The sequence below is a fragment of the Daucus carota genome, chromosome 6 (genome assembly GCF_001625215.2).
Source record: "Daucus carota subsp. sativus chromosome 6, DH1 v3.0, whole genome shotgun sequence".
Classification (NCBI taxonomy): Eukaryota; Viridiplantae; Streptophyta; class Magnoliopsida; order Apiales; family Apiaceae; genus Daucus; species Daucus carota.
In genome coordinates, this window is record NC_030386.2 from 19,564,313 (window position 1) to 19,591,701 (window position 27,389).

Below are 27,389 nucleotides of genomic sequence, written 5' to 3' on the forward strand. Positions count from 1 at the left end.
TTTTAAATATTTTGATAATATACTAATTTGTTAAAATATCATTCTTATGTGGTTGGTCTTGCAAAAAATATTATTAGATATGTCTATCGTTTTACTCCTAAAATGTCAGATTGTGTTACGTTTTGTAGGGTTTTTCGGACCAAAACACAACACGATCTACCATTTTCTTTCAAAAATCAAAATGCTGGATTTTCCAACATTAATAACTGATATCTTGAGTCATTTCTCCCAACACTGTTATTTGGCCAGTTGTGGGTTTTGTGATATGAGGGACCTTTTCTCTGTTTTTTAGTTCTTTTTACTTGTTTATTCCATGAGTAAATCACTGAGCTTCGAAGTTGTCATTAAACTTCTATAGAATGGATATGCATCTGCTGCTGAAGCTGGGATTATGGAAGACTTAAGTCTATCTTCTGCTCAGGTATCTGCACTATTCCATTTTTTATTTTATTTTTTTAATAACATACTTGCAAGCTCGAATTATGGTTTTTTAAGTTACAAGCCCTCGTAATGTGTTAGGAGGAGAACTTAGCGGGATCTTGTATCTCAGCATGGATATTAATTATGGTTTTGCTTGTTTGCAGTTTGCGTTGTACGGTTTGATTTTTATCTTTTGGAAATATGTTTGGTACAATTGCAAGTCGAAAGCTTGTAAGTTCATAAGATAGAGTGGTTGAGTGTCGTAAACAGGGTGACGGACTAAAACATAAACATAAATAAGAAAAGAAGATTAAGTGAAAGTTGATTTCATTTATTACTATATTATATTAACTGAGAGTAACACTTGTCTTACAGGTTCATCCTGGAAACAAATCTTTCAAGCTTCTCCGTATCCTACTATTTTGGTCTTGTAAGAGATTAATTAGCATTTGGTTCACCCTCTGCATGATCTTAATCAATGGAAGAAGCTGACTGGCACATTAGTGGTCAATTTTGTTCTGGTAATACGTTTTAAAAAACATAAGAGTATAAGACTATATTGTCAGTTTGATATTATTTAAATTGTTAGCACTGAAAGCAAAAAAAAAACATCATGTGTAAAATTTCTTTTGTCCACAATATGCATAGTCAAATTGGTTTCTGGTATTAGACTTGAAATGATCATCAGCTCAAGATAAAGACATTGTTTGGAAGTTAGAGGTTTGGAAATAATTAGAGAATTGAGCCAATTTAGAGGTTTGACTAGATGAATCGTCTAACATTGGTATTTGATTTTCCAATCAGAGGATTGTTTTGAATGGACAGTAGACTGATAAACTAATAATTAAATTAAACAGATGGGAATTAGGAGGACTCGAACCCAGAGACTTCTCCCTAAAATGAGCTATGATACCAAGTTAGAATACAAAAATTCATTTACCAAATAATTTCATTCAACGGCTAATTCAATCCGCCAGGCAAAACAACTAATTCATTTTGCTAGACAGTAAATATCTCATCTCGAATATTCTTGAATTTTATATGAAATCTCAGCTACTTTATATCATGGCTACAGGTAAGTCTTTTGTCATCAGCAGTGGGGGTTTCTATACCGTGGTTTATCATGGCCGAGGTAAGTACTGTTGTAATTAGTTGGCCAAATATATACTTCACTGTTGAAAGAAAAAAAATGGTCAAGTAACTTGTTAATTTTTTTTTTTTATAGATCAGCATATAGTTATTTACTAGTTTATCAAGACTAGTTTCAGCTAAATATAAGATGCAGGACTATTTCAGATGCTTCCGATAAACATTAAGGGCTTTGGCGGAAGTTTTGGAACATTTTCAAGCATGTTTGTTGGTTGGATTGCTAAGTGCTAACTATGTCTTCAACTTCTTACTAGAATGGAGTCCATCAGGTAGTTTTACAGTCCTTGTCTTTATGCTTTGTCGATCACACTGCACACTGGGACTTGTTTAAATCTCATTTATGTACTCATGACATCTTAAACAATTAAATTTTCTAGGAACGTTCTTCATTATGGCAAGTTTTAGCGGTTTGTTGATTCTATTTGCTGCGAAGACGGTTCCAGAAACAAAAGGAAGAACATTGGAAGAAATAGAAGCATCAATGCTCACTTAGATTTTTGGATCAACAGTGAGGGGATTATTTTTTGTATTATATATGTTGCTGTTTCTTATCTTTCAGCGGATATTTATTCTCTGTCTTTACAAAAAGTGATAACACAGAAAGCAGGGACAAAGGTAGGAGGAGGCTAACTCGGGCTAAAGTCCTCAGAAAGAATTAATAACTTAAGATAGTAATGTTTTGTTCTCGAAAGTCAGTATAAAAATTTTATTTTAGATTTTAGCCGCCGCTAATATGGATCTCGAGTTCTGCTCCTGTTTCTGCTATGTGACTGAAAAGAATGTTTTCTTTTTGATAGGAAGGTGAGACCATGGTTACCCCTTGTAAATAAAATTAAATCAGATTCGCCAAAGAAATATTGGTGATAAATCGTGATGAAGAAAAATCACGCGTATCCATCAAATTTAAAGACTTCTTACATATTTAACTAATATATCTCCAAGACTCATGTGCGCATATTTCATGTATCAGTACATCCAATTTTATGTCCACTCCCTACTTGTAGCCATGATCAGATGCACATATTTGCACGTGATTAAGCTGGTTTTAACCTTGTTTCGAGCAATAAGCGCTTATTTTTCGTAAAAAATTTGTTTTGAGAATTTTCCAACTTCATTCTGATTTTTGTTTTAAGAGTTTATAAATGATGGACCATTTCAATCTTGAATTTAATATCCAAGTCGACAACAGAATTATGATGATGCAGGTGAAATGTCACTTCAGCTACCACCTCAAATCTCAGCTACCTCCCTCTAAGCATGTTGATATATATGCCTTGTAATGTTTATATTGCTACAAATTTTAAAAATTGAACACAAATGGAGAGGGAAAGCATGGAAGAAGGACTTATCAAGAAATCCATGACTAAAAATGACACAAAAAGCAATGGAAAAGAAGATATTATGGGCTCATCTGTCACTCCACTTCTTCTCGTTAGCACTGTTCTTAGTGGATTGGTTGCTCTCTCCAATGGCTGTGCTGTAAGTTCTTACTTCTTTTTACTTGTTTGTTTCATTTTCTACTTCATAGGAGAATTGCTGAGCTCCCAAGTCGTCGAGTACTCATAATTCTTCATAGGCTGGATATACATCTGCTGCTGAAGCTGGAATTATGGAAGACTTGAGTCTATCTATTGCTCAGGTATCTGCACAATTCCATTCTTTCGTTCTCTTTCATTCAGCTTAGAGGCTGGAATTAGCATTGTTATCGGACCTTTGGAAAGCTCAAGGTGTTAGCACTTAGCGGAACTCAACTGGAAGGTCTTATAATATATTTTAGCATGAATAATATTTTGTATATTGCTTGTATGCAGTTCTCATTATTTGGTTCGATTTTAAATTTTGGAAGCATGCTTGGTGCAATTGCAAGTGGAAAGCTAGCAGATCTCATGGGAAGGAAACTTGTAAGCTCTTCCTGCACTCTAAAACTGCAGGGCTAGGGTTAAATATACTTTATCAGAGCATAAACCAACTTTGAAAGATTCTATTTTCCGTTTCATGATTTTGTGGCAGACGATGTTGCTGATGGACATATTACTTATCATTGGGTGGTCAGCAATCATTTTTGCACAGGTAATTTTTGATAGTTTCTCTTGATAGTTTCCTCGCTTGAGTTCCTGAAAAGTAAAAGATTGAAACGAGATTGAGTGAAAGTTGATTTTATATTAATATATTAAATTAACTGAGTGTTTTATACTTGTTGAAAGGGCGCTTTGTGGCTTCAATTTGGAAGATTGTCATTGGGATTTGGATTTGGGATTCTCACCTTCTTGGTGAGGGTAGCAACACTTTAACCCAAAATTACATATCTTTCTGGTTTGTAAAATAACTATCTACATTCTGTGAGACAGTTACCAGTATATATTGCTGAAATAACACCAAAAAGTATCCGGGGAAGATTTTCAGGAGCAGTTATGGTACTTTCATCAATATTGAACTTGTCTATTAAAAAAGTACAAGTTCTTATTACTTTCAATAAATATGATTCAAGGAGTTGGTAACTAGACCGATGACTATAATTATATGTTAAACAAGTGACTTTGCTACATACCCTTGTTTTGGCAATTCTGCAGCTGATGCTAAATGTTGGTGTTTCTGTGATGTTTTTTGTCGGAAATCTCATTGCATGGCGATCCTTGGCTGTAATAGGTAAGTCATTTGGTTATATGCTGTTATTGATATGTTGGAGGTTGTCAGTATGAATTGCCAGAAAATGTTATGCTTCCAGGGGTTTTACCAATTCTCATTCATGTGCTGGGGTTATATTTTGTACCGGAGTCACCTAGATGGTTGGTGAGTTGTGTATAACTCTTTTAATAATTTATTAATTTCAATTTAGGAATGTGAGCTTTACAGAAAAGCGGGAAAAAGGAGGCCTAAGAGTAATTAGCATTATGTTGTAGTGTAGATAGCGCTGTCTAACTCCTGGCACTTCTGTTATCGTGGAAAAGTTGTGACATTAAACAAAATATGAGCCCTTCTGGAATTTCTTTATTAGATAAAACTGATCCTCTGCAGGCAAATACTGGTCGAGAAATACAGTTTGAAGATACTCTACAACGCCTAAGGGGCCTAAATGCTGATATTACGGGAGAAGCAACTGAAATAAGAGTATGGATCAACTTCAGCTACAATTATGTAACGTTCAACCAATTTTACACACATAATAATGAGATGAGGTTTTCTTGTCAATTAGGATTCAATTGCAACTCTTCATCAGCTCTCAGAACCAAGATTCATGGAAATGTTTGAGAAAAAATATGCTCGTTCCCTCATTGTAAGATATTTAAGCTATTGTTATCTATACTAGTCTTCCTTTCTTAATTTTTCTTAATTTTTACTATGGACAGGTAGTAATTGGTACGCTGGTATTGTTACCACTTGGTGGTAGTCTTGGGCTTGTGTTCTATGCAAGTTCGATTTTCAGAGCAGCTGGTATAAACAAAAGCTCTTTCAGTCATTCATATGCTAATTTGCTGGGCGTGAAAATGAACTTATATTTGTTTCTCAATATATAACAGGTGCTTCAGTTACCCTCGGTACCACAGCATATGCAATAATTCAGGTTCTTGCAAATTTCGAATGCACACTAGGATTCATTCAAATATTATTTTATTAAAATATAACATCGTCTCAAGAATCTCAGTAATGTACATATCTGATGCAGATTCCGGTTGGTGCTTTGGGTGTACTCTCATTAGATAGAACAGGAAGACGTCCACTTCTGCTGGTATGAGTGTACTGAATTAGTTTAAATCATACCAGACTTTATGTCATACCAGAACTTATACGGGAAGGGGCAGGTATCTTTTATCGGGGCTTTCTTGGGGAGCGTTTTTGCAGGAGTAGCATTTGTCTTACAGGTTCATCTAGAAAAATAAATCTTTTAAGCTTCTCCATACCTTGCTAATTTTGTCTTGTTAGAGATTAATTTTCATTTGGTTCACCATGTGCAGGATCTTAATCCGTGGAAGGAGCTGAGCGGCACATTAGTGCTCATTGGCGTTCTGGTAATACAATAACATAAGGACTATTTTCAGTCTGATAGTAATTAAGTTGCAAAAAGTGAAATAAAACAAAATCTTGTGTAAAAAGAATTCTTTTATCAACAATCTACATAGACAAATGGTTGCTGGTACCAGACCTGACACGATTATCAGCCCAAGAAAAAATATCTCATCTTGTATATACCATGGTTATATTAAAAGTAGGTTAACCTCTCATCATGGTTATCAGGTAAATCTTTTATCATACGCAGCGGCGGTTTCTGTACCATGGGTTATCATGGCTGAGGTAAGTATCTTTGTAATTTATTGGTCAAATGGTAGTTCACAGTCAGAAGAAAAATAGTAAGGAAACTTATTATTCGTTTTTTCAATCAGAAAGTAAATTATTTGCTAGTACCCCAAGAATGATTCAGTTGAATATAAGCTGCATGTTTCTGTTTCAGATGCTTCCAATAAACATTAAGGGTTCTGCTGGAAGTCTTGGAGCATTTTCAAAGATGTTCGTTGCTTGTATTGTTAACTATATCTTCAATTTTTTACTGGAATGGAGTCCATCAGGTAGTTCCGCAGTCCTCACTTGTGTTTATGCTTGTCGATGACACTATTCACTAGCACTTATTAAAATCTAAACTTGTACTCGTGTCATCTTACATGTAAATTTTCTAGGAATGTTCTTCATATTTGCGAGTTTCAGTGGTCTGACGATTCTGTTTGTTGCGAAGATGGTTCCAGAAACAAAAGGAAGAACATTAGAGGAGATAGAAGCATCAATGCTCATTTAGTTTTTGAAAAATCTGTTTTAGGCTCTACGCAATGTGTATAGACAGTGTTTCTCTAGTACAATTCCACAGCAGCTGGTGACTGATTTATGCTACAGCAGGGAATTATTATGTTGCTGTTTCTTATTCTTCGCAGAAATAATCTCAAATAATTTACAGTTAAAACTGCAAACTAGATTGGACCAGGCTCTGTGTCCAAATCTGGACCAGCCTCAACGGCATCCTGCTGATGCATTCTAACAACATAGGACTATATTGTCTGCGAGCAAGTTTCGCAATGTTCTCCTGTATGAATTAGATTCCTAGTCGGTTTCGATGTCCTGAAAACCATCTCCTGCAATAGATGAATTGCATTTAGTGGACTCTTTATATATTTAGATGAGCATCTCCAATAAACTCTTTATCTGAGCTCTTAAATTAAAAAATAAAGAGTCATGCTAAATTTTGAGCTCCAAGAGACTCCTAGAGACTTTTTAAGACCTTGAGAGTCTCTTCTCTCCTCAATTATAGGAGCCACTACATAGCTCTTACCTAATATTTTATTATAAGTTTGTTTCACTTACTCTCTTTCTTTCCACTTTTTTTTTGTTTTTTTACGAGCTCAATGTACTTTTAATAATATAAAAATAAATGAAGAGTGGATATAAAGAATATTGTTAGAGTAAATGTATACTAAATTGCTAAGAGCTAATAATTTATGGTTTTTCTATGGTATGCCCATGGGCACACAATAAGCACAAAATTTGATAGATTTTCTTTGTTTTGATTGGCTTACACGCCTTTAATAATGATGCCCCCCCCTTCACACCAATCTCACCAATCAAACACACCAAATTTATGAATTTCCGTGTCTACCATAGACACACAGTGGACAACCCAATAATTTATATTATATTTAAGAGTGATTTCAAGAGTTTATTGGAGATGCTCTTAAATGCTTACAAATTTATTAAATTAGCCCTTATGATCCTAATTAATTAGGATTGGACCAAATTTGTTTTATTTAAATATATTTTAAGATGTTTTTTAGTCATAGCACTATACTAATTACTTAATCTTAAAATACTCTCTATGTCTCAAATTTTTATCATATTTGACTCTTTTTAGTCATTTGATCAAATTTTGACCAAATATTACACATAAAATATAAATAAAGATGCAATAAAATTTGGACCACTAGAAAGTAAGTAAAGTTTATCTACTTGAATATGTATTTTTCAAATCTTGTAAATTATAAAAAATAAAAAAAATAAATAGTTGTCAAAGTTTGATGAATTTAACTAAAAAAAGTCAAATAAGACAAAAATTTGGAACAGAGGGAGTAATAAATTAGAAATCGAGCGCAATCTGACAATTAGATCTATCATGCCTGCACAACAAAATACAAATCGAGCTGATCACATAAGTTTGTTAATCCTTTTCAAGTAGGGTTAATATGACTCTTTTTACAAATTTGACTTAGTGGCGTTTGGGTGAGCTTAAATAAGTGCTTATTGCTTAAAGTAAAAAAGTGAAGTAAAAGTTAGAAGCAAGTTAAGACTTATAAGTGATAAAAGTGTTTGGGAAATAAGTAGAAGCAGTGAGACAAAAACTAGTAATCGACTTCTTACACAGACTGTACAAATAAGTGCTTCTAACTTATAATTCAGAAGCCGGGATTATAAGCCCGTGCCAAACACCCACTTAAATTGATTACTATCAATTAAGCACTTTGTTGCTAGCTTTGCTTCTGTCACATTTGGCTGTGCTGTATGTTTTTGATATTTTTTTCACTTGCATGTATACTTCTCTAGTTCATGAGTTATGTACTGAGCTCTCAAGCTATTGTTTTTTTATAATTATATTTAGACAGGGTTTTCATCTGCTGCGGAAGCTGGCATTGTTGCAGACATGGGTCTGTCTACTGCTCAGGTATTACATTCATTCCTGTTTACTTTGTGTCTGATGTGCTTGTGTATATTTTGTACGAATCTCGATTAAGTAATAATCGATAAAGTAATAATCCTGCTACTATTATAACTAGGAACGTTTTTCATATGTTCTGATTTATTTGTATGAAAGAACATATACTTGATATGATTACAACACTAACTTAAAACTTAACAAATACAGATATAAAAAAATTATATTTTAATGAAATAGTTGATTAATTATATTAATGATTTAAACCCCACATAGAGAACAAGTTGTGATGGCAGGAGAATCATTACTGCAGCTACCTCCCTCTCACTCATTCAGCCGACAGATTACTGTGTGTATTTGAAGAATTAATATAATTCTCGAAGAACAAGTGTGCGAAATCTGAAATTTTGAAAACAAATGGAGAGAGAAAGCATGGAAGAAGGACTTATTAATAAATTCATGAGTAAAGATGACATAAAAATCAATGACGTTGCGAGCTCATCTGTCACCCCCCTTCTTCTCTTTAGTGCTGGTCTTTCTGGGCTTGCTGCTTTCTCCAATGGCTGTGCTGTAAGTTTTTCATTATTTTCACTTCTTTTCAATTTATACTTTGTATTAAGTAAATTACTGAGCCCCCAAGTTGTTGTATACTCATAATTTTCTATAGTTTGGGTACACTTCTGCTGCTGAAGCCGGAATTATGGAAGACTTGAATCTATCTATTGCTCAGGTATCTGCACTATTCCATTCTTTCTTTGTTTCTATAATATTGTACTTGCAAGCTGGTATTAAGGATTGCTAAGTTATCGGGATTTCTAAAACTTCAAGGTGCAGAGTCCTATATTGTATCATTAACATGATTTTAAATTTGTATATTGCTTATGCAGTTCTCTTTATTCGGTTCACTCTTAAATTTTGGAGGTATGTTTGGTGCAATTTCAAGTGGAAAGATAGCAGATCTCATGGGCAGGAAACTTGTAAATCCTTCCTTCGTTCTAACATTGCAGGGCTAGAGTTGAATATACCAGAGTTGGATTCACCAGGTTGTATGATGCTAATTTGTATTGCATGATTTTGTGGCAGACAATGTTGCTGATGGACGTATCACTTATCATTGGGTGGTCAGCAATTATTTTTGCCCAGGTAATTCGCCTTTGATATTTCCTTTCTATGCTGGTATTTTTTATTTTGCGAAACAGTTTCGTGCTTTTTTTGATCATCGGAAAAAAACATGTATGTTTATCATAGGATAGAGTGGTTGAGTGTCGTAAACAGGGTGACAGACTAAAACCATACACAATTAAGAAAACAAGATCATGTGAAAGTTGATTTCATATTACTATTGACTAAGAGTTTTATACTTGTTGAAAGAGTGCTTTGTGGCTTCAACTTGGAAGGTTTTCATTGGGATATGGATTTGGGATTCTGACCTTCTTGGTAAGCGTAGCAAAACTTCACTTTAAAAATTACAAATCTTTCTGGTTTTTGATTTAATTCTTAATATATTGCAATACAGTTACCAGTATATGTTGCTGAAATCTCACCAAAAAATATTCGGGGAAGATTTTCTGGAGCAGTTGCGGTACCTTCATCAATACTGAATTTGTCTTTTAACAAAATAGCGGTTCATATTGCTTTCAATAAATATTATTTCAGGAGTTGGTAACTAGACCACGAACCATAATCTATTATATATCTAGAGTTGGGCTCAATGGAGACAAAAAATTTTGGAGTCATTAGAGACTACAGGATCTACCGTTAAATAATATGGCAATTAATGGACATGATTAAATATTCTTTGTCCTGCATTTCTTGTCCTGCATTTCTTGTCCTGCATTTCTAGTTTTGTAATATTAATAATTTACACTATTCTTGTCCTGCATTTCTAGTAATGTATTATTAATATTCTTGTCCTGCATTTCTTGTTTTTAATTTTAATTCAAAACTATGTTTGTAATTTACACTATTCTTGTCCTGCATTTCTAGTAATGTAATATTAATAATTTGTCCCGCATATTTGTGATATATCTAAGTGTTATTTTGTCTTGCAACAAATTCAATTCGTTGCAGGACAATGACAATGAGTTCAGTGCCAATCATAGCAGTGTCCAACCACATCTTTGTTTTGTATGCAATTATTATTTTTATTTGTTAGGATTTCGGTGATTGAACACCAATATTATGGAATTATTATTTTATGTTATGCAAGATTTAGAAGTACTGCTTGTTGTTCATCAATTTAGAAGTGCAGGACATGATAGGGAGAGAAAGTGCAGGACAAAATATATGCAGCCGTTGGATGTTTAATGATTGGATGGCCAGGATTAAGTCTCTACAGTCTCCAAATAATCCAGTCTCCATAGAACTTTCTTCTATATATCTAATAGAGCAAACTTAAGTAATTTAATTCGAAATGCCTAATTTGCCCTTTATACATTAAAAATACATTTATATAAATGAAGGCTATTAGTGACTTTTAATGTTAAGGTATTTATTGAACATTAATATCTAATCATTAATATACATTGAATTACTTCATAATTAAAACTCCAATACATATATGTATAATATATTTATATTTATGATTTAATAATAAATAAATAAATATCTAGTGTTGTAAAAATCGGGAATTTGAAAATCGGAGATTATTCAGAATGATTGATAAGATCGTTATTCAGAATTAATTTTATTTTATATATGTAAAAATAGTAATTATATATAATAATATTTCAAATTTTAAATTTCCCCCACAATTTTGTAAATTTTAATATTCAGCCAGATTTTCAACTAAGTAATCCAATTTTTGTCCAATTAGTCATCGATTTTACCGAATTTTGCCCGATTCTATTATATTTCTAATAACACAATATTAAGTAATTTAATTCGAAGAGACTAATCTGCCTTTACTCATTATAAATATATTTATATATAGAGAGGTTATTATTGGCGTTTCATACTAATCTATTTATTAGACATTAATATATATTCATTAATATACATTAATTATTTTATAATTAAAACTCCACTACATATATGTATATGATATTTATAATTATGATTTAATAAATAAACAAACAAATAAATAAATAGCCAGTAAAAAGAAGGAATTCGAAAATCGGTGATTAATCGAAATGATTAACATGATCATTATTAAGAATTAATTTAATATTATATATATAAATAATATGTGTCTAATTATTTTTAAAATCATTATATATTTATTATTTTTACATGTATAAAATAAATTTATTTCTGAATAATGATCCAATTAATCATTTTGATTAATTGCCGATTTTTTGATTCAGTGTTTTTATAACACAGGATATTTATTTATTTATTATTAAATCATAAATATTTATTTATTTATTTATTAAATCATAACTATATATAATATGCATATTCGTATATAATATACATATTTGTATTAGAGTTTTGATTATAAATTTATTAATGTATATTAATGAATAGACATTAATGTCTAAGAGACTCTCGTAAAATATAGTTAAATAACGTATTTTAATTTTTTTCTTTTTTCAATAAAAGTTTAAATTTCAAACTTTTTCCTGGACTTTTTTCTAAAAAAATATATAATGTAAGTATATTTTACAAGAGCCTTAAAATACGTATCAAAAAGTGACGTAAAGAATCTAGTGGGATGGAGAAAGTATATGATAGATAATAGATGTGTAAATATGAAGTAATTTAATGTATATTAATGATAAGACATTAATGTCTAATAAATACGTTGGTGTTAAAAGTCAATAATAACCTCTCTATATATAAAATGCATTTTGAGTAAAGGATAGTTTGGTCATATTGAATTAAATTGATCAAGGTTGTCCTATTATATACTAGCTTATAACCCGTGCAATGCACGGACGGTTATAATATTTGTTATTTTATCATATATATTTTAACTTAAACTAATATTATTGTGAGAATAAAATTATAATAGAATAATATGATTAAATAAATTTTTTATTTAACAGATGATAAATCCTTATAGTTAATTTCATCAAATGGCTAATTAAAAATTAGGTCGAACATATATATTTTACTGCGAATGTTAAAATACGTTTTTTTTCATGTTATAATTTAAGGAAATCTATAAAATCATATATAAATCAACCAAACAATCTTTTAATATTTCGTTATTGATAAATTAATATATATAGTATGGAACATACTAAGTTAAAAAAGAAGCGTAAAACTAAATACCGACCCATCATACTAATCTAAATATTTCGGTTTAATAAATAATAAAAAAATATATTATAAAGGAGTTTTTTAGTTAGAAAATATAAAAAAAATAACATATTTTTATTAAAAAGAATAATTGGTATATAAAATAGCCCGGTATTTTGGCTCAAATACCGCCTGACCAAACTTTCAATGTTTCAGCCTTAATAGTATAAAATAAAATAGATATATTTTATATGAATGTTGCATGTGTTATTTTTGGAAAATCAATTTTTTAGTTGGGATTCTCGAAAAGATAATGTATTTTAGTTAAAAAGAGTAGTTGCTATGTTGTCCGATATTATTTTTGAAAATTGAGTTTTTTTCATTAGAACATATAAAAAAAGATAATAAATTTAGTTAGAAAAATAATTGATTATATAAGTAGGCCCATAATTTGGCTCAAATACCGATTGACCAAACTTTTAATGTTTCAGCTTTAATAGTATAGTAAACTAATATTATTGTGAGAATAAAATTATGATATATGTAGCCCGTGTTAATTGTAGAATATCTGTTTTTTTAGTTGGAATATATAAAAAAGATAATGTGTTTTAGTTAAAAAGGTAATTACTATATTTTTCAATTTTATTTTAAATAATGGAGTTTTTTTAGTTAGAAAATATAAAAAAGATAACATGTTTTATTTAAAAAGAATAATTGATATATAGATAGGCTCCTATTTTGGCCCAAGTACCGACTGACCAAACTTTCAATATTTCGGTTTTAATAGTATAGTATAGATAGATGCGTATATATTTTTTAAAGTTTGATTTTAATTTTTGGTATAGTCAAATTGGTCTTATATTTGTTCTATCTTTTGATCTTATATTTGTTTTATATTTTGATTTGTTTATATTTTGTTTGAAACCCAATAATTTTGTTTGAACCCGACTAATTATTAAAAATCCGTATAAAAGAATCAAATTTTTAATGTTTCGGCTTTAGTAGTATAATATTTTTTAAGGTTTGACTTTAGTTTTGGTATAGTCAACTAGGTTTTATATTTGTTTTATTTTTTTATTCGTATATTTGTTTTATGTTTTGATTTGTTTATGTATTGTTTGAAGCTCGTTTATTTTGTTTGAAACCCGCTAATTATAAAAGTCCGTATAAAAGCCCGCGTACCGACCAACCAAACTTTTAATGTTTCGGCTTTAATGAAGCCCACTAACTTTGTTTGAAGCCCGCTTATTATAAAAGTCTTTATAAAAGCTCGCGTACCGACCGACCAAACTTTTAATCTTTCGGCTTTAATAGTATAGTAAGTATAGATATACATTCCTTAGACATTAATGTATAATAAATGCGTTAGTATTAAAAGTCAATAATAATCTTTATATATATTAAAATATGTGTATTAAGAGAAGGGTATATTAGTCATATCGAATTAATTTACAATAATTAGACATTAATGTCTAATCAATACGTTAGTGTTAAAAGTCAATAATAACCTTTATATATATATAAATATTGTATAATGAGCAAAAGGTAAATTGGTCATTTTGAATTAAATTACTCATGGTTGCTGTATTATATAACATAGTCTAAGTTGGGGAAATGGGTTTGTATCCACAGGACCACAAAGCATTATTTTATAATGAGATAAGAGGATTTCTATTACTATGAACCAACAAAGGTCGCTGAAATAGAAGCACACCAGCACCTCTGGCTAATCCTCACATTTCAAGGTCGCTTGGCTACCTTCTACTGCTTACCACTGGCCAGGGCCTCAGATGAGCTTACACCTCCACGGATCTGCTTCTGAAGATGCTCCAAGCTAGCCACTCGCTGCATTAAAGAAGTTTTCTCCATCTTGTTTCCTTCAACAGGGCCTGATGCAAAATGCTGTTGTGAATTGTCTACAGGTGGAACCAATAGCAAACCATTCTGGGATCTCTGGTCTTGAGCATGCAAGTGACTCATAGGAGCAGGCTGATAGAAGTGTTGTTTTAGAACATCTTGAATTGTATCAGCTGATTTGTCAGACGGGAATTCCAAGCAGCTCAAATAACGAACTGACAATTAATCATATCGAACAAAGGAAAATCTATTTAATTTGTCAATTTTAAACATTAAATGCCACCTCGAGTAGACATATAGACACTTGATGCTCAGTCTTAAGCCAAAAACATGCAAATTTTCTGAAATATTATTGTTGTTTAAATAATTACACCCCACCAAACTCATCAGAGAGCAAAAAGAAAATGTTAGAGTCGATTTTCCATAGTAGAATCTTATAATTGGAAGCCAAATTAGATCTAAGATACTGACTAACAGACACACATTGAGGGAGAGCACAAAACATGAAATATAAAATCAACCAGACTTGTAGCACAATCAGTTTTCCTGACATTACATCGTTCACAGACATAATAACTGTGCCATTTTATTTCCTTATCCCAAATTATAATGGTACGAGCGAAAGGTAACAAATCAATTTACATTAACAGAGCTCTAGAGGTGAATACATTAATCAAAATGTTTAAAGGTAGTTAACAGGCCTTATATACTGTGTCTTGTTCTTTAATATTCTAGAAGAATACAAAGTGTTAATCATATGAACATGATACTAAAGAACGTGCACCATACCTTAGAGGTGATAACACTTCATTGCGAGACTTGATCAAACCAAGACCCACTGCTTGACATATAGCATCACCAAGAGCTTCGACCGCAAATATAAGTTAGTTCTGCTAGGGTCTTGTGACAGCCATACACATGCAAATTGAGTAAGTAGTAAATACATGATTATATAAGAAAGTCAGAGCCAGATCTCCTCTGCAGATGGCATCATTGCCAGTGATGCAGAACTGAAGATCCTAAATGTTAGATGAAAGAGAGCTAGCAAACATCCCATATATCCTCTAAAAAGCAATGAAAGTTTTGAAAGTCTGAGTATCCAGTTTATTACATAATTTTAATATGTCATAAAGTTCTAAGCCCCATAATATCCTACCAAAACAATACAACCTCATTACTCTCTATAAGCTTAGACTGTACAAACTGGACGACTCTTTCGCGACCAGCACATATATTTATCTGGATACTGAGCATTTAAAATCCGCAACTTGTTTTGGACAAGTAATTTAGAGAACCACAAAGGAGGCCTCATTCAGTGAACATGCAAATAGTTAGATCAAACCAACCTGAGTGTACAATCTCTATTCTTCCAAAGTACCTAAGTTGAGACTAATACAAGTATCAGTTCAGGAAGAAACTCTTACTGTCATAATTGTCTTCAATTCACAACCTATCCATACATTTTACACAAACAAAGATACATAGCCGGATTCCCTTATATCATACTTGACATTTATATTGTTCTAGACTAATTGAAATTGTGATCCTTTCCTTCAGTGACTAACCTGATCATTCATCACACAGAGAGTTTATGAGCTCACGAGGTGACGAATCCCAAACTGGAAGATTCAATAGAAACTGCTTTGCCAGCTCTTCCAGAAAATTGCACAATGCTTCAGCAGCCTCACATAAATTGGCAACATTGTTAATCACAGCTTCTTGAGTTTCTACCTGCAACACAAATACATATAAATATACATACAAGTATACAACCCCAAATATAGCATTTCTCAGTTGACAATTACAAATGCACTATTTGAATTACCTAGCAAACCATGTGAACCAAGTAATAAAACCCAAGTGTAAAATTCCGAAAGTTAAAAATTCCCAAGTGAATTAAGGAACAAACCCAAGATATTCTATAAACTACACAGTAAATTCCAACAAATTTAAATCTCACCAAAAAGTCAAAACTCGAATCGATCCATTCTGACAAAGTGAACCTAGAATCAAAACGCAGTATACATACATATATACACTACAAAACCACTTAAATTCCGACAGAGAGAGACTCCGACAGAGCAAACTATACTGGGATTTTAATCCAGAGCATCATCAGCATCATCAGCATCATGATAACCACATAACAAATCTTTGATTAAAGTCCTTGACTTCCACTCTAATCAAAATCTATAAAATTTCAAATCCATTTGGAATTTGGATTTCATGTTCCCATTCACAAATTGAGATGGAATTAAAAAGAACACAGAGAGGGAGAGGGAGAGAGAGAGATTGTACATAGAATTGCAGAGAGAGAGTGAAAAGCCTCAAGAAAAGTCTGTCGAGACATGAAACTATGGTCCGTACAGATACCTAACTGAAGTAGTACCGTTGAGAAATCCAAAATCTTATATTTATATAAAGAGAATTACTTGCCAATAAAAAATAGTGATACAAAACCTATTTTTATTTGGTTTTTGCATACAAAAATAATCAAAATCATATTCGAAATTACAAAATCATGGAGAATCTACTACATCTGTCAACTGGTTGTTTCATGATCGGCAACAGCTGGAGGGTTGATGAATTACGAAACATATTCAATATTTGATTTTGAATATAGAAAGTATTATATATATGTAATTCTCCACTATAATCTTTTTTTTCCTTTCTGCTCACAAAAAAATGGTTGATGTAGTTGTATCATCTGCAATTTCACTGCTCGGTGAGTTCATTGTGGAAGAAGTTAATATTAGATTAGGAGTGAAAGACAATGTGAGATGGCTCAGAGATGAACTAGGCTTCCTCCAATCTTCGTTGAGACAAGCAGAATTAAGGCAGGAAGAGGACTCAGTCCGTAATTGGGTGAAGAACGTTCGTGATGTTGCAAATGATGCGGTAATTATACTCGGAAAGTTCAACAATCTCCAACATGAACATGAAGCTCCAAAACGAGGTGTTTTGGATTGTTTTCGAGGCATGTGCAAGAAAGAAGTGAAGCTGTATGATATTGGAAATGATATCGAGTCACTCAAGGAAAGAATTGTGGTGATAAAAAACAGGCGAATCGATTATCATATTGATAACATCTTGGCCACTCCAAGCAGGGAGCAAAAAGAAAGAAGTCTACTAAGAACAACCGCAATTGATATGGAGGTTGAAGTGGTCGGTTTCGAGGAAGATACCAAGACGTTGACAGCTGAAATTGATAGCACGGATCCATCCCTCAAACTCATTTACATTCATGGAATGGGAGGGTTGGGAAAGACTTCACTTGCCACCAAGCTGCACAACTCTGAGGAGTTGAGACATTTCGATACTCATGCCAAGGTTTGCATCTCCAGCGAGTATGACATTAAAGATGTTCTCAAGAGGATAATAAAGTCTTTCATGGGTCCTGAGCACGAACAATATTTGTCAAACATGGCTGAGCATGACCTGTTGCATTACCTGGCAAAGCTACTACAAGATCGAGGCCGCTATTTTGCACTCATTGATGATATATGGGATATCAAAGTCTGGGAACAGATTAAAATTGCATTTCCAAACAACAAGAATGGCAGTAGGATAATCATAACCACTCGGAACAAAGACGTTACAGGGATGGCAGATGACAAATGTTTTGTCCATCCACTCCGTTTTCTGAGGGAAGAGGAGAGCTGGCAACTATTCTGTAAGAAAGCAGAACCAACAACCCAGAGCATGGACAAGTTGGGAAGAGAAATGGTTGGTAAATGTGAAGGTTTGCCCCTTGCAATTGTGGTACTAAGTGGCCTATTATCTGACAAGCCCAACTATGAGTATTGGTCTAATGTGAAGGAACATATTTGGAGACACTTGAAAGATGGTGGTTCTTTTCGGATTGAAGATATACTATCTTTGAGTTATAATGGCTTGTCTTCTGACAAGAGAAGGGATTGTTTTCTTTACCTTGCAAGGTTCGCGGAACATCAAATCATTAATGTTGACAAGTTGAAGCTTCTATGGATCGCAGAGGAATTCATATCAGAAGATGACGAATTAGATGGAGTGGCCATGGAGGATCTGGCTGAAGATTATGTGAATGACCTAATTAATCGCAATTTAATTCAGATAGCTACATTGTTATGGAATGGAAAAGTATCCCACTGTCGGCTCCATGATCTTGTACACGAGCTTGCCATAAATAAAGCGAAAGAGCAGAAGGTACTGGGAACTTTCGACTCAAGTCAACATCTAAAACCCATAGCTTTGTTGGAAGGGCAACCACGTCATGCCATTTACAATGGAATTGGTGAGTACTTCAATTTACTTGAGGGTAGATCTGATATTGCTTTGAATTTGTGTTCATTAGCACTGCTAAATAATTCAAGTCTTAGGGTCGAAGTGAAGTTGAACACCAAATTCAAAAACCTTAAAGTGCTCGATCTCACATGTCTAGATTTAGATAGGATACCTGAAGAAATAGGGGACTTAGTTCTCCTGAAGTTTTTAGGTTTAGCGCGTTGTTCAAAACGAGTGTTAGTAATACCTCCAAGTATAGTCAGGCTAAAAAAGCTACAAACTATTTGTGGTGGTTCGTCTGATAGCTTCTACATAATGCCTAGAATTATATGGGAGCTAAAAGAGTTGAGACACCTGATTCAGGGACATTATAAGACATTACCAAAATTTGATAGTAGGGATATGAAGATAGTCTGCCAGCATATGAATCTCCGGAGTTTGGATACTGTATTTTACGGGGAATGGATGCAGATTCATACCATCATGAACATCACCAATCTGCATACACTATCTGTCTTCATACTGAGACCACCCACAGGAAATCATTACACATTGCAGTCCGTAGGTGATCTAAAAAATCTCCAAACGTTCACTCTGGCCTCTGTTTTAGCTGGGATCCCAACACTTGAACCACTTTTGTCTTGCAATCATCTTAAGCTCGTTGACTTAAGGGGTACTATAAAAGATCCATCAGAGTTACGTTTTCTGCCCGATTCAGTAACGGATTTAAGACTAAGAAACAGTGGGTTTACAGAAGATCCAATGCCAAGTTTGGGAAGTTTACCTAATCTCACTGCTCTTGAGTTAAAAGAGGTGTACAACGGACGTCAGATATTTTCCGGTCATAATGCATTTCCAAGTCTTCAAATTTTGAAATTAGAAGATTTTCCCAATCTGGAAGAATGGAAAATCGAGGATGGAGCTCTGCCTTGTCTCAGAAGTTATGATCAATTGGGCTGTGTAGGATTGAAAACTCCCTTGCAACTAAAACATTTATGGAAGGAGCAACTACAGCAAATGTTAACGAGAATCTCCAGAGGTAATCTTCAGTTGACAACAGATTTATTTGTCGATGGACTGCTGTTAATCAATGATCTTCTTTAGAACTAGGAAATGTTGTAATACCTGGAATGGTTTATAGTTTCTTTTCCTTGTAAAGAATTTTACAACTGTAATGTTCTAGAGATGAGTTGTGTTAGTCACAATAACTATTTGACAAGTGTTGTCAGTTTTATCATCAGATGGAAAAATATACATGATATACTAACTGGAAATTTGAACAAATTTTACAGTCATAATGATGAAATTAGGCTTATTTATCTATCAGGATTCAACTACTCATCATCAGCTCTCAGAACCTAGATTCATGGAAATGTTTGAGAAAAAATATGCTCGTTCGCTCATTGTAAGAAATTCAAGCTATTGTTTATTATATATACCAGTTGTGCTTTCTTAATTTTTACTACATACAGGTAGTCATTGGTACACTAATATTATTACCACTTGGTGGCGGCCAAGCGCTTGTGTTTTATGCAAGCTTGATTTTCAAAAAAGCTGGTATAAACAAAGGCTCCTTCAGTCATTTATATATATACACTAATTAATTGGGCTTGAATCTGAAAACATATATTTCTCTCTCAAATCAGGTGCTTCAGTTATCGCTGGTACCACAGCATATGCAATAATTCAGGTTTCTAAAAATATAAAATGTACACTATGAATCATTCAAATATTATTTTATGTTGTATATGACATATATCTCACTAATGTACATCTCGCATGCAGATTCCAGTTTGTGCAATGGGTGCACTCTTGCTAGATAGAACAGGAACACATGCAGTTTTACTGGTAAGAGTGGATCGGAAATTACTTTAAGTCTTATAAGAACTTATTAGGTAATTTTCAGGTATCTTTGATCAGCGCATGCTTGGGGAGCTTTCTTGCTGCATTAACATTCGTCTTACAGGTTCATCCTGAAAACAAATCTTTCAAGCTTCTCCATATCTTTATTTTGGTCTTGTAAGAGATTAATTAGCATTTGGTTCATCTTCAGGATCTGAATCAATGGAAGGAGTTGACTAGCACATTAGTGCTCATATTTGTTCTGGTAATACGTTTTAAGAACATAAGAGTATAAGACTATTTTGTCAGTCTGATATTATTTAACTTGTATAACTGAAAGCAAAAAAAAAAAAAAATGTAATCTGCATATAAGTCAAAGTGGTCGCTGGTATTAGACTTGAAACGATCATCAGCTCAAAAAAAAAGACATTGTTTGGAAGTTAAAGGTTTGAGGAAAATTATATAATTGAGCCAATTTAAAGGTTTGATTAGATGAATACTCTGGTGTTTGGTTATTCCAATTAGAGGATTGTCAACATTGAACAGACAGTAGACAGATAAACTAATAATTAAATTAAACAGATGGAATTGGGAGGACTCGAACCTGAGACCCCTCCCTGAAACAAGTTATAATTCTAAATTAAATACAAACAATAGCAAATAATTTCATTCAACAGCTAATTCAATCCGCTAGTCAAAAGAACTAATTCAGTTAGCTAGTCAAAAAATATCTCTTCTCGAACATACTTGAATTTTATATTAAACTCTCGGCTAACTTTATATCATGGCTACAGGCAACTCTTTTTTCATTAGCAGTGGGGGGTTCTGTACCGTGGGTTTTGATGGGCGAGGTAAGTACTGTTGTAATCAGTTGGCCAAATATATACTTCACTGTTGAAAGAAAAAAAATGGTCAAGTAACTTTTTTTTTATATATACATCAGCCTATAATTATCTACTAGTTTATCAAGACTAGTTGCAGCTAAATCTACGATGCATGACTATTCAGATGCTTCCAATAAACATTAAGGGTTTTGCCGGAAGTTTGGGAACATTTTCAAGCATGTTTGTTGGTTGGATTGTTAATTATGTCTTCAACTTCTTACTAGAATGGAGTCCATCAGGTAATTTTGTGTTCCTTGTGTTTATGCTTTGTCTATCACCCTGTGCACCGGCACTTGCTTAAATGTCAGCAGTTTTGGACTCATATGTCATCTTAAGCAATTAAATTTTTTAGGAACGCTCTTCATTATCGCAAGTTTTAGTGGTTTGACGATTCTATTTGTTGCGAAGATGATTCCAGAAACAAAAGGAAGAACATTGGAAGAGATAGAAGCGTCAATGCTCACTTAAATTTATGTATTAACAGTGAAGGGATTATCTTTTGTATTATATATGTTGCTGTTTCTTATCTTCTAGAGAATTTTTATATTATGTCTTAAAAAATGTAATAACATTGAACGCAGGGACAAAAGTATAAGGAGGCTAACTTATACCGAAGTTCCGACTATGTCAGAAAAATTTAATAACATTGAACCAACTAATATTGTTCATTAACTAATATTATTCATTAGCATTTTGGTAATGCATTATAGTATCAAGACAGGTTTCGGGTAATTAAATATGCTATGTATCTTTTTCAGTTTTATTGTTCGAGAAATAAATGCTTATTTTTGGAGAAAATTTTGTTTTGAGATTTTCTTAAACTTCATTCATTTTATTTTTCAACGAATGTCAACTTTTATGTTATTTCAAGAGTTTATAAAACATGGATCCAGACTTTAATTTAATCTCCAAGCCGACAACAGAGTTATGATGCAGGTGAAATGTCACTTTAGCTCCCATCATAATCTCAGCTACCTCACCTTGAGCATGTTGACACATATAGCCAAAGCCAACCAGTCAGGAGGACACTAAAAAGTAAATTTTTAGGGGCAAATGAAAAGTTTAAAAAATATATAGGCACAAAATTTTCTTTAGGCATATATTTTCAATATTCATTTTAAAAGATCAACAAAGGTAGTTTTTAAATATTTTGATAATATACTAATTTGTTAAAATATCATTCTTATGTGGTTGGTCTTGCAAAAAATATTATTAGATATGTCTATCGTTTTACTCCTAAAATGTCAGATTGTGTTACGTTTTGTAGGGTTTTTCGGACCAAAACACAACACGATCTACCATTTTCTTTCAAAAATCAAAATGCTGGATTTTCCAACATTAATAACTGATATCTTGAGTCATTTCTCCCAACACTGTTATTTGGCCAGTTGTGGGTTTTGTGATATGAGGGACCTTTTCTCTGTTTTTTAGTTCTTTTTACTTGTTTATTCCATGAGTAAATCACTGAGCTTCGAAGTTGTCATTAAACTTCTATAGAATGGATATGCATCTGCTGCTGAAGCTGGGATTATGGAAGACTTAAGTCTATCTTCTGCTCAGGTATCTGCACTATTCCATTTTTTATTTTATTTTTTTAATAACATACTTGCAAGCTCGAATTATGGTTTTTTAAGTTACAAGCCCTCGTAATGTGTTAGGAGGAGAACTTAGCGGGATCTTGTATCTCAGCATGGATATTAATTATGGTTTTGCTTGTTTTCAGTTTGCGTTGTACGGTTTGATTTTTATCTTTTGGAAATATGTTTGGTACAATTGCAAGTCGAAAGCTTGTAAGTTCTTCTTTCAGTCTTTCAGTCCTATCATTTTGCGGCAGAGAAAATATTTAATGTGTCAGCACATAATTATGTTAAATGTTGTGAACAGGCACACTTGTTAGAGTTAGAGCCGAGCTGGTCAGCATCATTAATGTTTATTCATAGATAGGGACCATGATGGAGCAGTATATCTAATTCTCTCTTCACCATAATAATATCCCTGATCTATTCCAAAGGCTTAATCAACTTCCCACCCCCCTGATACCTTATTGTTTCAAAAAGCAAGTGCTAATTTCCTGAAAAATATATGTTCTGAGATTTTTTTCAAGTGTAGGTACATATTTGTTATAAGGTTTATTTTGTTGGCAAGTTATAATTATCTACAATTCAAAATAAAATTTTAACAGATAACTAATAATTTAAACCTCGTTTTAAATTCTATCAAGAATTGACAAATGTTATGTTGTTTTAAGAGTTTATAACTCATGGACCGGACTTTATCGTAATGAACTGCCATTTTTAATTTAATCTCCAAGTTGAAAACAGAGTTATGATGCCGGTGAAAAATCACTTCAGCTACCATCTCAAATCTCAGCTACCTCCCTTTAAGCATGTACACATATATGCATTGCAATGTTATATTGCTACAAACTTGAAAAATTGAAAATAAATGAAAAAGGAAAGCATGGAAGAAGGACTTATCAAGAAACCCGTGACCAATAATGAAATAAAAATCAATGGAAAAGATGATACTGTGGGCTCATCTGTCACTCCACTTCTTCTCTTTAGCACTGTTCTTAGTGGATTTGTTGCTCTCTCCAATGGCTGTGCTGTAAGTTCTTACTTCTTTTTACTAGTTTGTTTCATTTTCTACTTCATAGGAGAATTGCTGAGCTCCCAAGTGGTCGAGTACTGATAATTCTTCATAGGCTGGATATACATCTGCTGCTGAAGCTGGAATTATGGAAGACTTGAGTCTATCTATTGCTCAGGTATCTGCACAATTCCATTCTTTCGTTCTCTTGAACATTTGACATACTAGCTGGAATTAGAATTGTTAAGTTATCAGACCTTTTGAAAGCTCAAGGTGTTAGCACTTGGCGGAACTCAACTGCAAGGTTTTATAATATATATTTTAACATATATATTAAATATTATATTTCTTGTATGCAGTTCTCGTTATTCGGTTCAATTTTAAATTTTGGAAGCATGTTTGGTGCAATTGCAAGTGGAAAGCTAGCTGATCTCATGGGCAGGAAACCTGTAAGTTCCTCCTTCACTCAAAAATTGCAGGGCTAGGGTTAAATATACTTTATCAGAGGATAAACCATTTTACGATGTTATATTGAATTGCATGATTTTGTGGCAGACGATGTTGCTGATGGACATATTAGTTATCATTGGGTGGTCAGCAATCATTTTTGCACAGGTATTGTGCCTTTGATAGTTTCCATTGATGGACATATCTCTTAGATATGTATTATGCAGAGAAGATTTAAATATCATGCTAGTAATTAGTAAACGTGTTTATTCCTCGGTTAATTTCCAGAAAAGTACAAGACTGCAAAGAGCTATATATTTGATACATAAAATGCAGTAGCATAAAATATTAGCAGGAAAGACATAAATTAGAAAACAAGAGAGTGAAAGTTGATTTTATATTAATATAATGAATTAACCGAGTGTTTTATACTGGTTGAAAGGGCGCTTTGTGGCTTCAACTTGGAAGATTGTCAATAGGATTTGGATTTGGAATTCTGACCTACTTGGTGAGGGTAACAAAATTACATATCTTTCTGGTTTGTGATTTAATTATTAACGTTTTGTGAGACAGTTACCAGTATATGTTGCTGAAATAACACCAAAAAATATTCGGGGAGGATTTTCAGGAGGAGTTATGGTACCTTCATCAATATTGAACTTGTCTTTATGAAAGTAGCAGTTCTTATTACTTTTAGGAGTTGGTTACTAGACCAACGACTATAATTATATGTAAAACAAGTGACTGTGCTACATAACCTTGCTTTGGCAATTCTGCAGTTCATGATAAATGTTGGTGTCTCTGTGATGTTTTTCGCTGGGAATATCATTGCATGGCGATCCTTGGCTGTAATAGGTAAGCCATTTGGTTATATGCTGTTATTGATATGCTGGAGGTTGTCAGTATAAATTGCCATAAATTGCTATGCTTCCAGGAGTTTTACCAGCTCTCATACATGTGCTGGGGTTATTTTTTGTACCGGAGTCACCTAGATGGTTGGTGAGTTGTATATAACTCTTTCAATAGCTTGTTAATTCCAATTTAGGAAGGTCAGATTTCTAGAACAGCGGAAAAGAAAATAACGCTTTCCAACTCATGACACTTTTGTTGTTATCGTGGAAAAGTTGTGACTAAACAAATTATGAACACTTCTGGAATTTATTTATAAGATAAACTGATCCTCTGCAGGCAAATAATGGTAGAGAAAAACAGTTTGAAGATACTCTACAACGCTTACGGGGCCCAAATGTTGATATTACCGGCGAAGCAACTGAAATAAGAGTATTTGATCAACTCCAGCCACAATTAAATGTGGCATTTATATACTAAGTTTAAGGTTCAACCAATTTTACACACATAATGACGAGATCAGTTTTTCTTGTCAATTAGGATTCTATAGCAACTCTTCGTCAGCTCTCAGAACCAAGATTCATGGAAATGTTTGAGAAAAAATATGCTCGTTCCCTCATTGTAAGAAATTCAAGCTATTGTTATCTATACCATTCATCATTTTTTTAATTTTTACTATGTACAGGTAGTAATTGGTACACTGATATTGTTACCACTTGGTGGCAGTCTTGGGCTCTTGTTCTATGCAAGTTCGATTTTCAGAACCGCTGGTATAGACAAAAACTCTTTCAGTCATTCATATGCTAATCTATTGGGCTTGAATATGAAAGCTTATATTTGTTTCTCAATCCATAACAGGTGCTTCAGTTACCCTTGGTACCACAGCATATGCAATAATTCAGGTTTTGGCAAATTTTAAATGCACACTAGGATTCATTCAGATATTATTTTATTCTAAAGTAATATTTTTCTCAGTAATCTCAGTAATGTACATATCTGATGCAGATTCCAGTTGGTGCTTTGGGTGTGCTCTCATTAGATAGAACAGGAAGACGTCCACTTCTACTGGTAAGAGTGTATACTGAATTACTTTAAGTCATACCAGAACTTATAAGGGAAGGTGCAGGTATCTTTTATCGGGGCATGCTTAGGGAGCGTTCTTGCAGGAGTAGCATTTGTCTTACAGGTTCATCCAGAGAACAAATCTTTTAAGCTTCTCCATATCTTACTATTTTCTTCTTGCAAGAGATTAATTAGCATTTGGTTCACTATCCGCAGGATCTTAATTTGTGGGAAGAGCTGAGCGGCACATTAGTGCTCATTGGCGTTCTGGTAATATGATAACATAAGGACTATTTATTCAGTCTAATAGTAATTAATTTGAAAACAGTGAAATCATGATAAATCTTGCAAAAAAATTCTTTTTTCAACAATCTACGAAGACAAATGATTGCTGGCGGCATTAGAACTGAAACTGTTCTCAGCCCATGAAAACTCTTCATTTTTATATTAAAACTCGTTTAACTTCTCATCACGGCTATCAGGTAAATCTTTTATCATTCTCACTGGCGGTTTCTGTACCATGGGTAATCATGGCTGAGGTAAGTATCGTTTTAATTCGTTGGCCAATACTAATTCACTGTTGATGATCAGCCAAATTAAAGGTGCATGTCTCTATTTCAGATGCTTCCGATAAACATTAAGGGTCCTGCTGGAAGTCTTGGAACATTTTCAAAGATGTTCGTTGCTTGGATTGTTAATTATATCTTCAACTTCTTACTGGAATGGAGTCCATCAGGTAATTCCGCGATTCTCACTTGTGTTTATGCTCGTCTATGACACTGTGTACTAGCACTTGTTAAAATCTAAATTTGTACTCATCTCATCTTAAATGTAAATTTTCTAGGAATGTTCTTCATATTTGCGAGTTTCAGTGGTTTGACGATTCTTTTTGTTGCGAAGATGGTTCCAGAAACAAAAGGAAGAACACTAGAGGAGATAGAAGCATCAATGCTTGATAAATCTGTCTAAGGCTCTGGGCAATGTGTATAGACAGTGTATCTCTAGTACAATTTCATAGCAGCTGGTGACAAATTTTTTCATCGACACAGGGAATTATTATTATTAGTAGTACTCAGAGATTTTACAATTATGCAATATGAAAAGAATATATAGGAAAATGGAACTGATACAGGTTATTTTCCCGTCATTTACAATTT

The 27,389-nt window shown here is 33.1% G+C and overlaps 3 protein-coding genes and 1 long non-coding RNA gene across 9 annotated transcripts; 3 read left to right on the forward strand and 1 right to left on the reverse strand.

Annotated features, from left to right (window-relative positions):
• Window positions 1-584: 584 nt before the first annotated feature.
• On the forward strand, window positions 585-6,527 carry LOC108226011 (sugar transporter ERD6-like 10). 2 transcript variants are annotated; one of them, XM_064079211.1, is made up of 22 exons: window positions 585-651; window positions 796-941; window positions 1,496-1,552; window positions 1,706-1,838; window positions 1,947-3,048; window positions 3,146-3,208; window positions 3,381-3,470; window positions 3,580-3,639; window positions 3,774-3,839; window positions 3,918-3,983; window positions 4,140-4,215; window positions 4,295-4,359; window positions 4,585-4,677; window positions 4,763-4,843; window positions 4,917-5,001; window positions 5,088-5,131; window positions 5,234-5,296; window positions 5,370-5,429; window positions 5,523-5,576; window positions 5,803-5,859; window positions 6,017-6,131; window positions 6,240-6,527. In XM_064079211.1, exons 5-22 carry the CDS (start codon window positions 2,887-2,889, stop codon window positions 6,353-6,355), a joined length of 1,416 nt encoding a protein of 471 aa, XP_063935281.1. In that variant the 5' UTR covers window positions 585-651; window positions 796-941; window positions 1,496-1,552; window positions 1,706-1,838; window positions 1,947-2,886; the 3' UTR covers window positions 6,356-6,527. The 2 variants fall into 2 exon arrangements, with proteins under 2 accessions (XP_063935281.1, XP_063935282.1); XM_064079212.1 differs by lacking the exons at window positions 585-651; window positions 796-941; window positions 1,496-1,552 and having other exon boundaries at window positions 1,568-1,838.
• Window positions 6,528-8,523: 1,996 nt separating this feature from the next.
• LOC108227253 (sugar transporter ERD6-like 10) lies at window positions 8,524-22,816 on the forward strand. 4 transcript variants are annotated; one of them, XM_064079215.1, is made up of 13 exons: window positions 8,524-8,824; window positions 8,922-8,984; window positions 9,142-9,231; window positions 9,338-9,397; window positions 19,887-19,964; window positions 20,032-20,116; window positions 20,206-20,249; window positions 20,345-20,407; window positions 20,466-20,525; window positions 20,613-20,666; window positions 21,196-21,252; window positions 21,410-21,524; window positions 21,638-21,900. In XM_064079215.1, exons 1-13 carry the CDS (start codon window positions 8,672-8,674, stop codon window positions 21,751-21,753), a joined length of 1,038 nt encoding a protein of 345 aa, XP_063935285.1. In that variant the 5' UTR covers window positions 8,524-8,671; the 3' UTR covers window positions 21,754-21,900. The 4 variants fall into 4 exon arrangements, 3 of the variants coding, with proteins under 3 accessions (XP_063935285.1, XP_063935284.1, XP_063935286.1); XM_064079214.1 differs by having other exon boundaries at window positions 21,694-21,900; XR_010284299.1 differs by lacking the exon at window positions 21,638-21,900 and adding an exon at window positions 22,783-22,816 and having other exon boundaries at window positions 21,196-21,524.
• Window positions 14,606-16,588, reverse strand: LOC135147020 (uncharacterized). The gene is made up of 3 exons (XR_010284300.1): window positions 16,257-16,588; window positions 15,862-16,027; window positions 14,606-15,674 (listed from the first exon to the last, which is right to left on the reverse strand). It is a non-coding gene; the product is annotated as an uncharacterized LOC135147020 (long non-coding RNA).
• On the forward strand, window positions 22,783-27,361 carry LOC108227247 (sugar transporter ERD6-like 5). Of its 2 annotated transcripts, none has more exons than XM_064079207.1 (18): window positions 22,783-22,845; window positions 23,942-24,052; window positions 24,234-24,323; window positions 24,430-24,489; window positions 24,764-24,829; window positions 24,895-24,960; window positions 25,101-25,176; window positions 25,256-25,320; window positions 25,510-25,602; window positions 25,711-25,791; window positions 25,856-25,940; window positions 26,029-26,072; window positions 26,176-26,238; window positions 26,297-26,356; window positions 26,449-26,502; window positions 26,715-26,771; window positions 26,854-26,968; window positions 27,077-27,361. In XM_064079207.1, the coding sequence occupies exons 2-18, from the start codon at window positions 24,023-24,025 to the stop codon at window positions 27,199-27,201; spliced, it is 1,230 nt and encodes a 409-aa protein (XP_063935277.1). In that variant the 5' UTR covers window positions 22,783-22,845; window positions 23,942-24,022; the 3' UTR covers window positions 27,202-27,361. The 2 variants fall into 2 exon arrangements, with proteins under 2 accessions (XP_063935277.1, XP_017257786.1); XM_017402297.2 differs by lacking the exon at window positions 22,783-22,845 and adding an exon at window positions 23,558-23,892 and having other exon boundaries at window positions 23,990-24,052.
• Window positions 27,362-27,389: the final 28 nt, after the last annotated feature.